This window comes from Lepidochelys kempii, chromosome 8 (genome assembly GCF_965140265.1).
Source record: "Lepidochelys kempii isolate rLepKem1 chromosome 8, rLepKem1.hap2, whole genome shotgun sequence".
NCBI lineage: Eukaryota > Metazoa > Chordata > Testudines > Cheloniidae > Lepidochelys > Lepidochelys kempii.
The window spans coordinates 1,590,619-1,607,558 of NC_133263.1; the positions used below are offsets into that span (position 1 = coordinate 1,590,619).

A 16,940-nucleotide genomic window follows, 5' to 3' on the forward strand; every position below is an offset into this window, starting at 1 on the left:
GACCCTTTGGTTTAAAAAGCTTCCCCTCCCAATTCAGCACTGATTGCTTCTGGCCATTGCTCATGAAAATCATGCAACTTCTGTAGGTATTCTTATTTCTTCTGTGAAACGGTGCGCTCTCAGACAGGACTTTACATTCTCCCAATACTAAGTAATCCCCAGCACTTCTGCAAGGTAGGTAAGTATCTTACCCATTACCGGCTTCTAGCCAGACTGAGAAATCCAATCAGCCTTACTGCCTGGGAGCCTTCCCCTCCACTCCAGAAGGAATGGGACGCTACTCCTAAAAATCAATACACATAAAGGTCACCCCCCACCCCCAAGCTCCTGCCTAGCAGGGAGTGAGGGAAGCCATTGGCAAGCCTTCCAGCCCATCACTTCAGGCACAATTCATTGCAACTGTAAAGTGATTCAGGTGAAATGAGTGATATTATTGAAGATGTAGCATTGTTCAGCTTTACACTATATGCTGTAGTGTACAATGTCATCCAGTTTACACAGATACAGCACTCTGAACACATTACAATGTGATCTGAAACTCAGCGATTGTGCAAAAAATACCAAACCACCACCTACAGACCTCACAGCCACCGGGGCTCTCAGTACTCATTCAACAGCAGGTAAGCACAATTCAAGTCCTTGCTAATCAAAACTTCTGCACAAGTTGCCCATGGACATCTGACATGATAAGATAGCAAGCTAACATCACTTTAATCAAAGATTTTTTTCCTCATGCAAAAGTTAACATTCCTGTCACCATACCAGAGAAATAAATCTCTCCCCACACCACCCACTAAAAACATCCTCTAAAATACATAATAGGGTTTTATTTTATACTGTGCCCATCACCATGGTATCTGAGCACATATATATATTTATGGAAAACCATTCTGCTGCTAGCCCTGTAGAAGCAACTGCTTGAAGCAGTCAGTGAAAGTTAGGCATATTATGGGAGATATCATTAAGTGATGTTGGTGCACAAACCTAAAGGTAAATGAAAGAAAGCCACATTGGCTTCCGCTCCATTAAAAAACAAACCAGTAGGGAAATCCTGTTCCATTTGGTAAACTGAAAACCCCTGGGAGAGCTTATATTTGTAGTAGTAATTATTTTACAGGGAAGTGAGTGGCAAGGGAAGACACGATTCATTTTAGTTGTTGCACCTTCCAATGCGCATTGACCCTTTTAAGCCAGAGTCCACTGTTTCCCATTCTGCCTCATTTCTTGTATCAACCCTCTCAGCAAGATCTCTTGTAAGGCCAAGCTTTATTGATTAAGATTAAGTAGCTCATGTTCTGGACTGACTCACTGTTTGCATAGACTGTTTCACTTTCTTTCCTATTAGTGGCTTGAAAAATTTAGTGAACATCTAGCTTTGGGATTAAACCTGATGGCCAGAGCGAGATTTAAAAATTTTTAACAATGCTAACGTTAAAAAATTATATAGTACACAAGTTAAGAAAAGAGTGTCTGTACATCTAACAAAGAGAGGGAAGAGCATCTTTGCAAGCAGGCTGGCTAACCTAGTGAGGAGGGCTTTAAACTAGGTTCACCCAGGGAAGGAGACCAAAGCCCCGAGGTAAGTGGGAAAGTGGGATACCGGGAGGAAGTACGAGCAGGAGAGCGCAAAGAGGGGAGGGCTCCTGCCTCATACTGAGAAAGCCAGACGATCAGCGAGTTATCTTAAGTGCCTATACACAAAGGCAAGAAGCCTGGGAAACAAGCAGGGAGAACTGGAAGTCCTGGCACAGTCAAGGAATTATGATGCAATTGGAATAACAGAGACTTGGTGGGATAACTCACATGACTGGAGTACTGTCATGGATGGATATAAACTGTTCAGGAAGGACAGGCAGGGCAGTAAAGGTGGGGGAGTTGCACTGTATGTAAGAGAGCAGTATGACTGCTCAGAGCTCAAGTATGAAACTGCAGAAAAACCTGAGAGTCTCTGGATTAAGTTTAGAAGTGTAAGCAACAAGGGCGATGTCATGGTGGGACTCTGCTAAAGACCACTGGACCAGGGGGATGAGGTGGACGAGACTTTTTTCTGGCAACTCACGGAAGTGACTAGATTGCAGGCCCTGGTTCTCATGGGAGACTTCAGTCACCCTGATATCTGCTGGGAGAGCAATACAACGGTGCACAGACAATCCAAGAAGTTTTTGGAAAGCACAGGGGACAATTTCCTGGTGCAAGTGCTAGAGGAACCAACTAGGGGCAGAGCTCTTCTTGACCTGCTGCTCACAAACCGGGAAGAATTTGTAGGGGAAGCAAAAGTGGATGGGAACCTGGAAGGCAGTGACCACGAGATGGTCAAGTTCAGGATCCTGACACAAGGAAGAAAGGAGAGCTGCAGAATATGGACCCTGGACATCAGAAAAGCAGACTTTGACTCCCTCAGGGAACTGATGGGCAAGATCCCCTGGGAGAACAACATGAGGGGGAAAGGAGTCCAGGAGAGCTGGCTGTATTTTAAAGAATCCTTATTGAGGTTACAAGAACAAACCATCCTGATGTGTAGAAAGAATAGTAAATATGGCAGGCGACCAGCTTGGCTTAATAGTGAAATCCTTGCTGATCTTAAACACAAAAAAGAAGCTTACAAGACGTGGAAGATTGGACAAATGACCAGGGGGGAATATAAAAATATTGCTCAGGCATGCAGGAGTGAAATCAGGAAGGCCAAATCACACTTGGAGTTGCAGCTCGCAAGAGATGTTAAGAGTAACAAGAAGGGTTTCCTTCAGGTATGTTAGCAACAAGAAGAAAGTCAAGGAAAGTGTGGGCCCCTTACTGAATGAGGGAGGCAACTTAGTGACAAGAGGATGTGGAAAAAGCTAATGTACTCAATGCTCTTTTTGCCTCTGTCTTCACGAACAAGGTCAGCTCCCAGACTACTGCACTGGGCAGCACAGCATGGGGAGTAGGTGACCAGCCCTCTGTGGAGAAAGAAGTGGTTCAGGCTATTTAGAAAAACTGGACGAGCACAAATCCATGGGGCCGGATGCGCTGCATCCAAGAGTGCTAAAGGAGTTGGTGGATGTGATTGCAGAGCCATTGGCCATTATCTTTGAAAACTCATGGTGATCGAGGGAGGTCCCGAACGACTGGAAAAAGGCTAATGTACTGCCCATCTTTAAAAAAGGGGAGGAGGAGGATCCGGGGAACTACAGGCCAGTCAGCCTCACCTCAGTCCCCAGAAAAATCATGGAGCAGCGCCTCAAGAAATCAATTCTGAAGCACTTAGAGGAGAGGAAAATGATCAGGAACAGTCAGCATGGATTCACCAAGGGCAAGTCATGCCTGACTAATCTAATTGCCTTCTATGATGAGATAACTGGCTCTGTGGATAAGAGGAAAGCAGTGGATGTGTTATTCCTTGACTTTAGGAAAGCTTTTGATACAGTCTCCCACAGTATTCTTGCCAGCAAGTAAAAGAAGTATGGGCTGGATGAATGGACTATAAGGTGGACAGAAAGCTGGCTAGATTGTCGGGCTCAACCGGTAGTGATCAATGGCTCCATGTCTAGTTGGCAGCCGGTATCTAGCGGAGTGCCCCAAGGGTGCGTCCTGGAGCCGGTTTTGTTCAGTATCTTCATTAATGATCTGGAGAATGGCGTGGACTACACCCTCAGCAAGTCTGCAGATGACACTAAACTGGGAGGAGTGGTAGATATGCTGGAGGGTACGGATAGGATACAGAAGGACCTAGACAAATTGGAGGATTGGGCCAAAAGAAATCTGATGAGGTGCAACAAGGACAAGTGCGGAGTCCTGCACTTAGGATGGACGCATCCCATGCACTGCTACAGACTAGGGACCGAATGGCTAGGCAGCAGTTCTGCAGAAAAGGACCTAGGGGTTACAGTGGACGAGAAGCTGGATATGAGTCAACAGTGTGCCCTTGTTGCTGAGAAGGCTAATGGCATTTTGGGCTATATAAGTAGGGGCATAGCGAGCAGATCGAGGGACGTGATCGTTCCCCTCTATTCAACATTGGTGAGGCCTCATCTGGAGTACTGTGTTCAGTTTAGGGCTCCACATGACAAGAAGGATGTGGAAAAACTGGAAAGCGTCCAGCGGAGGGCAACAAAAATGATTAGCAAAAAGAAAAGGAGTACTTGTGGCACCTTAGAGACTAACAAATTTATCTGAGCATAAGCTTTCGTGAGCTACAGCTCACTTCATCGGATGCATTCAGTGGAAAATACAGTGGGAAGATTTATATACATAGAGAACATGTAACAATGGGTGTTACCATACACACTGTAATGAGAGTGATCAGGTAAGGTGAGCTATTACCAGGAGGAGAGCGGGGGACGGGACGGGAAGGGGGACGGACGGACGACACATTTTCCAGCAGTTGACAAGAACATCTGAGGAACAGTCGGTGGGGGGAGGGGGGATAAACATGGGGAAATAGTTTTACTTTGTGTAATGACCCATCCACTCCCAGTCTTTATTCAAGCCTAAGTTAATTGTATCCAGTTTGCAAATTAATTCCAATTCAGCAGTCTCTCATTGGAGTCTGTTTTTGAAGTTTTTTTGGTTGAAGAATTGCAACTTTTAGGTCTGTAATTGAGTGACCAAAGAGATTGAAGTGTTCTCCAACTGGTTTTTGAATGTTACAATTCTTGATGTCTGATGTGTCCATTTATTCTTTTACATAGAGACTGTCCAGTCTGACCAATGTACATGGCAGAGGAGCACTGCTGGCACATATCACATTGGTAGATGCGCAGGTGAACGAGCCTCTGATAGTGTGGCTGATGTGATTAGGCCCTACGATGATGTCCCCTGAATAGATATGTGGACACAGTTGGCAATGGGCTTTGTTGCAAGGATAGGTTCCTGGGTTAGTGGTTCTCTTGTGTGGTGTGTGGTTGCTGGTGAGTAGGGGGCGCTGTCTGTAAGCAAGGACTGGCCTGTCTCCCAAGATCTGTGAGAGTGGACTGGAACACATGACTTATGAGGAGAGGCTGAGGGCACTGTGATTGTTTAGTCTGCAGAAGAGAAGAATGAGGGGGGATTTGATAGCAGCCGTCAACTCCCTGTAAGGGGGTTCAAAAGAGGATGGAGCTAGACTCAGTGGTAGCAGATGACAGAACAAGGAGTAATGGTCTCAAGTTGCAGTGAGGGAGGTTTAGATATTAGGAAAAACTTTCACTAGGAGGATGGTGAAGCACTGGAATGAGTTACCTAGGGAGGTGGTGGAATCTCCTTCCTTTGAGGTTTTTAAGGTCAGGCTTGACAAAGCCCTGGCTGGGATGATTTAGTTGGGGATTGGTCCTGCTTTGAGCAAGGGGTTGGACTAGATGACCTCCTTAGGTCCCTTCCAACTGTGATATTTTATGATCTGGGTATAGTTCTTAGATTATTCATAAATAAAAAGTTTGAAAAGTCATAAGATACATATAGTGCATAATCAGCAATAACCCAAATTTAGGTGAATAAATTTAAATTTAAATATCAGTTTAGATATTAGAATCCGAATACTCGGGTACATCACTAATGGAAAAGTTGTACAGAGAGTTGGTTGTGGAAAGCAAAATATATTAATAGGGTAGGCCTACACTGTGAGGTCCAGGGAAAATAACCTGGTGAAAAGCCCAGGCTCTCCATTTCTACCCCAAGATGTTGAGGTATTGGGGGTGCTGGGATATCTAATGAGGAGCTGTCAGGTGTCTGAAATTTGAAGGTGCCCTATAGCATAGAGGTTAGGGCTGCTTGGTGCTATAGCTCCCAATGCCTAAACTGCACATTACTCATCACAGATGAAGCATTCTGAGGTACAGAGGATCTGTTCCTTAGCAAAATGCAACAAGTATCATGTCTACCACTTGGACTCCCAATTCTGTAAAATAGTGAGACAAGCTCTCACTAAGTCAGTTCTCATTCAATACTTGAGAATATTTTGGGCTAAGTTCGGTTTCCTATTTTAATTTTGAGCCTTACAGAAACTTGGCAAGATCCAACCTGCCACAATACAGGTTTGCTTTACTGCAAGAGACAGCATGCTCTGGCTGTGAAGGTGGAGTGATAATCTGATATAAATTCCTTTGGGCAGTCTCCAATTATACCCATCCATTTTCTAAATCTGTGCACCTTTCACTCCTGTCCACTTTTGCTATTCCTGTTAAATTTTGCTTGCTACCTCCCCAAGTTACTTGGCTCTTTTAGAACAGATATCCAGGTCCTCTTGAAAACCTTTGGCTGTCCAGGTGAGAATGTTTTGAGGATCAAGGGACTTCAGTTGCCATACTGAAGATGGATGGCTCATCTGTTTTAGGAATCTGAGATTTTTCTCCCCACACACAAACATTTTGGATTCTCCCTCAACTATTAATTCACCTTGTAAACAAGAGCAGTGCTTGAGATTTAGCACTTGGACTAAATCAGGATTCTGTTGCTCCTGAGCACTCTGACTTTGCCGATCTACTCTTTGCCACAGCTACAAGACTGGACCTTTTCTAGAGTTAGAAGAGTACAGCAGTTCAGCTTCTCTTTCCCCTAAGAGACTTCACGGTCATTAGAATGATCAGCTTTCCTTGTTAGCCTGACACCACTCAGTGACAGCGTACATACAAAAATATATTCACAGGCCTCCAACTGTAGCATTTAAGTCAGGCCTGGTCTGTACTAAAAAGTTATGTCGACCCAACTAAGTCACACACCTGAGTGACACAGTGAAGCCAATCTAACCCCCGACATAGACTGTGCCAGGACGGAAGAATTATTCCATTGACCTAGTTACCGCCTTTTGGGGAGATGAATTAACTACGCTGACAGGAGAGGCCCTCCCGTCAACATAGGTAGCGTCTACACTGAAGCGTTACAATGGCGCAGCTGCAGTATGATTTCAAGTGTAGACAAGCCCTCAGTCACTTAAATCAGGTATTTCTAGCCTGGTATTCTCGTTCATTTGAGATCTCCAATTCAATGACACCTGCTTTTGTTGCTGAAATATCTTATCCGTAAAGTTACGATTTTGTCATGGTTATTTTTAGTGAAAGTCACAGACAGGTTGTGGGAAACAAACAAAAAGTCACAGAAGCCATGACCTGTGTGTGACTGGGAACTTTGAGGCCCCCCGTGCCACCCGCGGCATCTGGGAGATCTGGGGCTCCGTCACTGGCTGACAGTTCCAGTCCCGCTGCCCCAGGGCTGAAGGGAAAGTGTTATGGAGGTTTCTGAAAGTCATGGAATCTGACTTCCGTGACAATCTTATCCTTACTTATCAGCGAGTTTCATGGCCATTAAGTCTCAGCTTTAAGGATCTTTTACAAAATTTGCTGTCATTCAACTAAATTCCATGCTTTTAACTCCAGCCACACTTCACTGTCTGCTATTATGAAGTATCCTTCTGAAACAAGGACTTGGATAACAAACTACGTTCCTAAGGGCATGTCTACAATACGAACTTTTGCCTCCACAAGTTATGTTGGCATTAAGCCACTGCAGTTAGTATATTGCTTGTGTACCTTCCTATTTGGCTCCTTGCATCTGTGCTGTGCGTACTCACCAGGAGTGGCTGTGTTGATGCACTGCACAGCACAGTGCACCATGGGTAGGTATTCCAGTACGCAACCCGCCACCATCCAGCACGCTGTCTTTTAGTAAGTTTTTGGCACTTCATGATGAGGCAGAAACTAGTCATGCAGGAGTGACTGGGTGCAAGAGGTCAGTTTACCAGATTACAACTGTTTCCATTCCATGTCATCTATAGTCCACAATTTTCACCTGTTTAAAAATCCCATGCAGCCCTCCTTGCTGTCCACCTTCCGTGACATAATCATGGAGCCTGAACAGCTCTTAACCACTGCCATAAGTGTTGCAAGCACAAGACACACAATCCTTCAGTATTGGCATAGCTGCAAGAAGAGCCATGGGGAACATGATGATTTGCAGGAGGGCAGATTGCTGAGAGACAAGCGAGAACCAATTCAAGGTCGTTGGTGGCATTCACGAAGCAGCTGCAAATGGTGGAGTGCTGCTTCTGGGCCTGAGAAATGAGCACTGACTGGTGAGATTGCACCATAATGCAGGCTTAGGATGATGAACAGTGACTGCAAAACTTTTGGATGCACAAGGTCGCATTTCCAGATCCATGCGCCGAGCGTGCCCCAGGCCTCCAGCATAGGGACACCAGAATGAAAGCTGCATTGACAGCAGAGAAGTGAGTAGCAATCGCCTTGTGGTAATTTGCAATGCTGGATTGCTACCAGTCAGTGGGAAGTCATTTTAGAGCTGGAAAATCCAGGGTGGGAGCCATTGTCCTACAAGTGTGCAGGCCATGAACTGTCTCCAGCTATGCAGGACTGACTCTCAGCAACATGCAGGACCTGGTGAGTGGATCTGCAGCAGTGAGGTTCTCAAACGGCAATGGAGTAAGAGACGGCATGCATATCCCTATTTTGGCACTAGATCACCTTGCCACCAAGCATGTCATCAGAAAGGGCTACTTTTCTATGGTTGTGCAAGCCTTGCTGGATCACCGGGGATGAGTCATCCACATCAACGCTGGCTGGTCAGGGAAGGTGCATGACGCTTGCATCTTTAAGAAGGCAGTTTTGTAGAAAGCTACAAGCAGGTGCTCTCTTTCCCAACCAGCTGATTACCAGTTGCAATGTTGAAATTACACTAGTGATCCTGGGGGCTCCAGCCTCCAGCTCATGAAGTCAAACACCAGCCACCTCAAGAGCTATCAGCTCAGCAGGTGCAGAATGACAGTTGAATGTACTTTCGGTAGATTGAAGGGACGCTGATCCTGTTTGGCCACAAGATTGAATCTCAGTGAAAAAAATATCCCAGCCATTACAGCTGCCTGCTTGTCCTGCATAATATCTGTGAAGGGAAGGGGGAAAGTTGCCACTGGGGTGGAGGTAGAGTGGCTGTCTGCTGACTTGGAACAGTGAGACACAAGGGCTATCAGATGAGCTCAACAAGGAACCCTACAGCTTAGGGAAGCTTTGGAAGAGCACTTGAACAGCGAATCACAGTAACGCATTGTGGTGTACTGGGCTATACCTGGACCTGCTGTTTTGAGGCCTCTTAGGAATTGTGTGGTGCTTAGTGTACATCTAGGAATATAACATTGTCAAAGTAACTATTAATTTTGTGGTGCTTCCTGTGCATTTATGATTATTACACTGTGTTTGTCACTGATCCTGAGTTGTGTCACACTGTACAACAAGCAGCAAGCAGGTACTTTCAGTACCACTAGCCACTCTGCAGCATATGTTAATTAATTTTCCCAACAGAAAACTGAGTAACAAAACCAGTGCAAAGAAAACTGCAATTTAAAAGCAAAAACATTAACAACTGAATAAATTTATGGAATAGAACTTTACAAGGGAAAAGAACATTCATGTCCATTTTAGCTACACATACAGCAACCATGGCTTTCACAGGTCAGTGCATGTGAAGGTGTAGCTGTTTTTAACGTCCCCTGGCATGGAGTGGTCAGAGTAGGGATGTGGGCCCCTGATGCCACATGGAATGTTGAGAAGGACGTACTGCAATGAGTTCTCCATGGACTGCAAAGGGAAGCGAGCCTGTGACTGTTGAACCTGTAGGTCCACAAGAGTCTGCAACATCTGTGTGCGCTGCCGGAGATGCTCCATTGTGTCCTGGTGCATCTCCCTCTCCTTTTTCTGTACCTTTCTTCTGTCTGCTCTGTCCTTCTTCTTACAGTCTGCAATATTCACCCTCCAGGCCCTCTGCTCCCAGTCTGATGCAGCACTGGCTTCTTACATGATCTCGCTGAACATGTCATCCTGAGTTCTCTTCTTTCTCCTCTTTGCCTGGCTCAGCATTTGGCAGGTGTGGAAGAGGAATCTCTCATGGCCACAATAGCAGCAGCTACAGATAAAACACACAAACATACCATTGTCAGTACAGTCACAATGGAAAGTAAAAGTTAACATTCAGAACTCCCTTCCCTTGATCCCCTCCAAGTTTTAAACAAGACATGCTTATTGACACTTCTGCTTCGGAGCACTTGTGCATGGCAACACTCACAGAACTAGCCATGGTGCAGAAAATGAGGGGGGAATGGCTCAGTTACATTAAACTATCACAAAAACAATGAGGAGTTGGGTGGCACCTTAGAGATTAACAGATTTATTGATCCATGAATCTGAAGTGGGTTTTTTACCCACGAAAGCTTATGCCCTAATAAATTGGTTAATCTTGAAGGTGCCACCGTACTCCTTGTTGTTTTTGTGGATACAGACTAACACAGATACCCCTCCGATATTAAGCTATCAGTATAGATCAAGGGAACTGAACATTGCAACCATTTTCCACATGCGGTAGTGGTTTTAGCAGATCTCACTCCTGACAGGCACAGAGAGCACAGCTGCTGCTGGTCCCAAAAGCACCTGGGCCCATCTGCTGCCAGCCTGTTTACTGCAGTGGTGCCTGCTGAAGTTATTGACAACTGGCATGGAAAAGGAAGAAATAAGGCTGCCACCCTCAGAACCCTTTGGGTGAGGACTGCAGAGTACCTCCAGGAAAGTTTCATCGAGATCTCTCAGGAAGATTCAAGTGACATCCAACTGCTCTGCACGCCCTCTTGCCTAACTGTACAGGGGAATGAAAAGCAAACAACGTCTCTGCCTCTCTTTGTTGAACTGCTACCACTTCTAGTATTAGTGAGTGAATGAAAAGTCGATAGCTGCGTCCTGTGAAGCTGGGGATGCCATCAGTACATCACTAATCACCAACAGGAAATATATTTACAAACTTACCTGAGATTCCTTCCCCTGCACTGGGCTTGTCCATGATCTACTGCCAGGACTGACTGGATCGCAGTGGAGTCTCAAACAGGTCCTGGCTTGCAGTGCAGCCAAACCCATCAGTCACATGTCCCCCATCCTCCTCCTCTTCCTCACTGTTCAAACTAGGGGCCTGTGACTTGGGCTTCTCGGAGATATCCATGATCGTGTGCAGGGTGGTGGTGGGGTCTCTGCGAAGTAGGCATGCAGCGCTTTGTAAAAGCAGCAAGTCTGCAGCTCAGACTGGATCGACTGTTGGCCTCCCTGGCCTTCTGATATGCCTGCTGCAGTTCCTTTGCTTTCAGATAGCATTGCCGCTGCTCTCTCATATATCCCTTCTCCTGCATGCCCCATGCAATCTGCTCGTAGATGTCCTCTTTTCCCCACAGGCCCAGGAAATCCAATATCTTCTGTCCATTCCAAGCCAGAATGGATCTGGAGCGTGTAGCTCGCATGGTCAGCTGGGCAGTTGCACACAACAATGGAGAGCTGCTAGGTGTGCTCGCCAAACTGGACAATCAGGAAAATGCATTTCAACAATCTGCAGTGCTTTAACAGGTTGGTGTGTAGGGGGGAGGCATCTGGTCTCTGTGACCCCTGGACAGTGAAATTCACAATTTTGACCAGAGTGGTTGGTTTCGCGCATTGTGAGACAGCTGCAGGAGGTCTGTTAAGGTTAACATAGGAAATGCAGTATCTACACTTGTACTGTGTCGGCCTCAGTATATTGACCATGGCCCAGTGCCACTCGGGGAGACGATGTTACTGCATTACGGTAACAGCATGCCTACTCAGGTAGGAGACAAATTTAAGTGTAGACACATGCACAACTAGGTTATCACAAGGTGGCTTACATTGACCTAACTTTGTAGCGTAGCCTAGACATCAATGAATGTACATTCTGGATGCCTTTTCAAAGCACTGGACCTGAGTGGACACAAGCACATACTTTATCCCACTGCCTGCTATTTGTTCAGGCATTTGAGTTTTTACAATGGAGCATCTAAGCCTTTGAATAGCATGTGTTGTAAAGCTCCTCATCACCATCTCTTTTAATAACCCTGAAATGCCGCTAGCGATTGCATATTTACAAGATTCAGAAACTTGTTCACACCTTTGTTTTTACAGATCAGGATTACGGCTGGGCACCGTTAACAGGACTGCCTGTCCTAACAGAACATTCTCTCCTTTTTAAGTTACGCAAAATACAGTAGCAGTTTTTGGATGAAAAGCAAATATACATCACAGTTTGTTACATAAGAACGGCCATACTGGGTCAGGCCAAAGGTCCATCCAGCCCAGTATCCTTTCTGCTGACAGTGACCAATGCCAAGTGCCTCAGAGGGAGTGAACCTAACAGGTAATGATCTAGTGATCTCTCTCCTGCCATCCATCTCCACCCTCTGACAGAGACTAGGGACACCATTCCTTCCCCATCCTGGCTAATAGCCATTAATGGACACAGCCTCCATGAATTTATGCAGTTCCCTTTTAAACCCTGTTATAGTCCTAGCCTTCACAACCTCCTCAGGCAAGGAGTTCTACAGGTTGACTGTGCGCTGAGTGAAGAAGAACTTCCTTTTATTTGTTTTAAGCCTGCTACCCATTAATTTCATTTGGTGGCCCCTAGTTTTATATTATGGGAACAAGTAAATAACTTTTCCTTATTCACTTTCTCCACACCACTCATGATTTTATAGACCTCTATCATATCCCCCCTTAGTCTTCTCTCTTCCAAGCTGAAAAGTCCTAGCCTCTTTAATCTCTCCTCATATAGGACCTGTTCCAAACCCCTAATCATTTTAGTTCCCTTTTCTGAACCTTTTCTAATGCCAGTATATCTTTTTTGAGATGAGGGGACCACATCTGTACACAGTATTCAAGATATGGGCGTACCATGGATTTATATAAGGGCAATAAGATATTCTCCATCTTATTCTCTATCCCTTTTTAAAAGAGTCCTAACATCCCATTTGCTTTTTTGACAGCCGCTGTGCACTGCGTGGACGTCTTCACAGAACTATCAACAATGACTCCAAGATTTTTCTCCTGATCGGTTGTAGCTAAATTAGCCCCCATCATATCGTATGTATACTTGGGGTTATTTTTTCTAATGTGCATTACTTTACATTTATCCACATTAAATTTCATTTGCCATTTTGTTGCCCAATCACTTAGTTTTCTGAGATCTTTTTGAAGTTCTTCACAGTCTGCTTTGGTCTTATCTTGAGCAGTTTAGTATCATCTACAAACTTTGCCACCTCACTGTTTACCCCTTTCTCCAGATCATTTATGAATAAGTTGAATAGGATTAGTCCTAGGACTGACCCTTGGGGAACACCACTAGTTACCCCTCTCCTCCATTCTGAAAATTTACCATTTATTCCTACCCTTTGTTCCCAGTGTTTTAACCAGTTCTCAATCCATGAAAGAATCTTCTCTCTTATCCCATGACAACTTAATTTACGTAAGTTCCATTAGTTTTAAAGAGTGTTGATCTTATTTGCAGGAGGGCTTACAGAGCTGGTTAGCTAGGTGTATGTTTTGATGAGTACTAATTCACAACACTATTCACTGACCATCCCTGTAATATTGCAGTTGTGTTCTTGGTAACATTCCAGGCTTTATCCACAATGGCAATTTTCATAAAACCTCCCAAGATTGGGAGCATTAGTGTAGATCAGCCTACAACAGTTTTACCACAATTTGCATTAGTACTCCCACAACTGTTATAACCAATGGAGATGTACTGGTGATAGGAAGTTTCCCCCAAAACTGCCTGTGTAGATGCAACCTCAGGACCAGCATCAGCTTGTTAAACAGCACTCTTGCTACCATGTTCCAGTGTAGAGGCAGCATAGTTCAGAGATGTTTATAAATCATCTCACTGACGCTGAAAATAGTTTTCCACTGCATGTTAAAGCCTGGTATGACTATAGTTCAAACTGTCAGTCAAGAACCATGTTTAGACCATTCTTGCTGGCAAAATATTAATGCAGTTTCCCTATAGCTTGTAGGGACCTTTGTATTAACAGCAAACCACCCCCCCCCTTTTTTTTTAATACACTAGCCAGCAAGACCATGTTAGAAATCTAAAGTAAATACCACACTTCAATTGCAGTCAGCTTTAATTTCCAGTATCTTATGTGAATTTGTCAGATAATCATGTAAAGGTTTTCCCGCCAGAAAAAGTAGCACATTTTACTAGTCTTTAGTTTCAAATGCCTAAATGACATTTTCAAACAATTCCACTTAACCATAATTTTCCTCTTTACTGCTATCCAGTAGACCCTCAAAGGTATGAGCATCAGAGTTACGGACTTGCTGGTCAACTAGACAACCTGTGGAACTGGAAGTCAATCAATCAGGCAGCAGCACAGACAAAAAAAACCCAAACAAAAAGCAAATACTGCACTGCTTTGGGGCTCTAGCCCTGGGGCTCGGGGCTTGAGCCACAGGGGTTGGAACTGCAGCCGCAGGGTGGAGGGGTGGTCAGGGCTTCAGCCCTGCGGCTCCACTCCCAGTTTCAGCCTCATGTGGGGTGCTGGGCCTCAGGGCTTCAGCCCTGCAGCTCCGCTCCCAGCTTCAGCTACTCATGGGGTGCTGAGGCTTTAGCTATAAGGGGAGTGCCTGTTTCAGCCCCAGCACTCCCCCTGTAGCTAAAGCCCTGAGTCCCAGTGCTCCCCCAGGTCTAAAGCCTTGAGCCCCAGTGCTCCTGTGGGGCAGAAGCCCAGAGACCCCTGGCAGCCCGAGTGTCAGAAGCCTTCCATCACTAGAGTATCTACATACTGTCTCTCTCTCTGAATTCACAGGCCTTGTCCTTTTACTCAATTCACTTTACTTCTTACTATACCTTTAGACAAATATAAAGAGATAACAAAAAAGCTAATCCCAGCAAACCAGCAGTCACAAACAGGCTCTCAAGCAGAACAATGTAACCTAACATGGGGGCTCAGAATGCATGAATGCTGAATGCATGACATAACAGGAACTTTCAAAAACTACAATATCAAGAACCACAAAAGCCCCATAAAAACAAGCATCTAGAAAGTTCAACATTTGTCTCCCATATACCACTTCAACTTCTCATATAAGATACAGAACCCTAAGAAAAAAGGTTGAAGCTGTTTTGTGAGGCAGTCCATTCCCTACAGTTTTGAGATGCAGATTAAAATCCCTGAAAGCTTCTCAGATCAAAGCAGTGAAAAGTGGAATTCAATGTTTTAGTAGCATATTTGCTCAAGAGGTCAATACTAACAAGCATAAGATTGTGGGGGTTTGTATATTAGACTTTTAGGAAGTTTCTCTTTCTTTGGAAGACTCATATGTTGAAACATCACATAAAAGATGCAAGTCCTCACACCCTCATGACTGGCACTACTGTTAATTCCCAACCCACTGCCAAATTCCAGAGAATTATGTTTCCAAGGGCAAAGAGCATCTGACGTCTAGCAACACAAAAGCCTTTCCCAAATCTTTTTTAGAAGAGAATTTCTTTGCAAGTGTGTTTATCAAGGGTTTTGATATGTATTGTGATGCCCAAAGTAGAGGCATTTTGCTAACAAGTTTCCTATCTCTCCACTCCTCAAACTAGAGAGATGTTTGGCTCCTTTCAGCCGCATGCCACTATTTTACTTTTGTTAATAAATTTAGATGAAAGGTAGGTTCATTGCCTTTTTTTGAATGACACTACAGTTTTGAAAGCAAATTTCTTCTCATCACAACAGACACTATCCCATTCTGTGTCTGCAGAGGAAAGCCAACGCTCAGCCATCACTACATTAGAACACAGTCAGAACCTTGAGAATCAGGCCAGAAATGCCATAATGAACATGACAGGTTTCAGAGTAACAGCCGTGTTAGTCTGTATTCGCAAAAAGAAAAGGAGTACTTGTGGCACCTTAGAGACTAACCAATTTATTTGAGCATAAGCTTTTGTGAGCTACAGCTCACTTCATCGGATGCATACTGTGGAAAGTGTAGAAGAAAGTGGAAAGTGTACACTTTCCACAGTATGCATCCGATGAAGTGAGCTGTAGCTCACAAAAGCTTATGCTCAAATAAATTGGTTAGTCTCTAAGGTGCCACAAGTACTCCTTTTCTTTTTATAATGAACATGGATCAACAATGAAATCCTACAAAAGCAGCCTCACTTTGTTCTGGCTCCTAACAAACAGGACTGCATCTCTGTCTGGATTTCCCAAACCTACTCATATCCAGCTTCTTTCTACAGATGTCCCTAAAGACAGCCATTGACCAAAACCAAATTAAGAACCTTTTGTTTGCTCACACAGTATTGGACAGGACAATTCAAGGATACAAAAGGACTTAATATTTATGTTTGACTTAAAATAGAAGCTATTTTTCCATAACAAACTGAAATTAAAGTTGTAAGAATCACTTCTTGAAAAAACAAACCCTTGAAAAGAACTATGAATTTTCTTAACAAACACGTTAATGAGCCTGGAAATTCCAAGTTAAAGTTCCCCCTTTAAAAAAAAAAAATCCCAGATACTTGTAAGTACACAAATTCAGAGTTAACTCAAACCACCTTAACTCTGCCCTCCTTTCATAAGGGAATCATGAAAACAACCAAAAGTTGAAAAACATTATCCCTCCATCACCTGGTTTCATTTCATCACTGACCTTAAAGACTTTAATTACCTTTTTAATTTATACAGCTGTTATGCAGACCGCAGTCTTATTTAAAGTAACAAACAGTCCATGTATAATAGATCCTTTTAACCTTAACTTCAGGTTAATTTTTTTTTTAATTAAGAACTTCCTTAGGTTTTTATAAACATTTAAGAACTGATCAATGACAAGAGTCCATGTGGACCTTGCAAGCTACACAGGGATGGGCTCAATTCTTTCCAAGATAGTCTCCTGCCTCTGCTGTTTGACTGTCTCTTTCCTCAAAAAGAAAAGGAGGACTTGTGGCACCTTAGAGACTAACTAATTTATTTGAGCATAAGCTTTCATGAGCTACCGCTCACTTCATCGGATGCATGTTTGCCAATGTGGTTTCCTGACCACCACTTCCCCCATCATGTTCACCTACATCTGGGTCATGCTTGCTTTGCAAAGCACTCATGGGGTCACATCTCCAATATATGCTTTTTAGCCACGCAAATGTTATGAGGTATGTGGAAAAACCACAGC

At 44.2% G+C, this 16,940-nt stretch overlaps 1 protein-coding gene across 6 annotated transcripts in view; it reads right to left on the bottom strand.

Annotated features, from left to right (window-relative positions):
• FAF2 (Fas associated factor family member 2) overlaps nt 1–16,940 on the bottom strand; it is a 31,683-nt gene that overhangs the window by 12,290 nt on the left and 2,453 nt on the right. Inside the window, exons 1-3 of one of the 6 annotated variants that reach the window (XM_073355145.1) lie at nt 14,878–15,658; nt 10,752–11,434; nt 7,523–9,861 (exon numbers count right to left, since the gene is read on the bottom strand). The exons of 2 other annotated variants lie outside the window; for them this stretch is intronic. In XM_073355145.1, coding sequence (XP_073211246.1) covers nt 7,523–7,657 — 135 coding nt within the window. In that variant the 5' untranslated portion in view covers nt 7,658–9,861; nt 10,752–11,434; nt 14,878–15,658. Of the gene's footprint in view, nt 1–7,522; nt 9,862–10,751; nt 15,659–16,940 lie in introns of those variants that run through there. 3 more of the 6 variants (XM_073355146.1, XM_073355144.1, XM_073355147.1) reach the window with 3 other exon arrangements.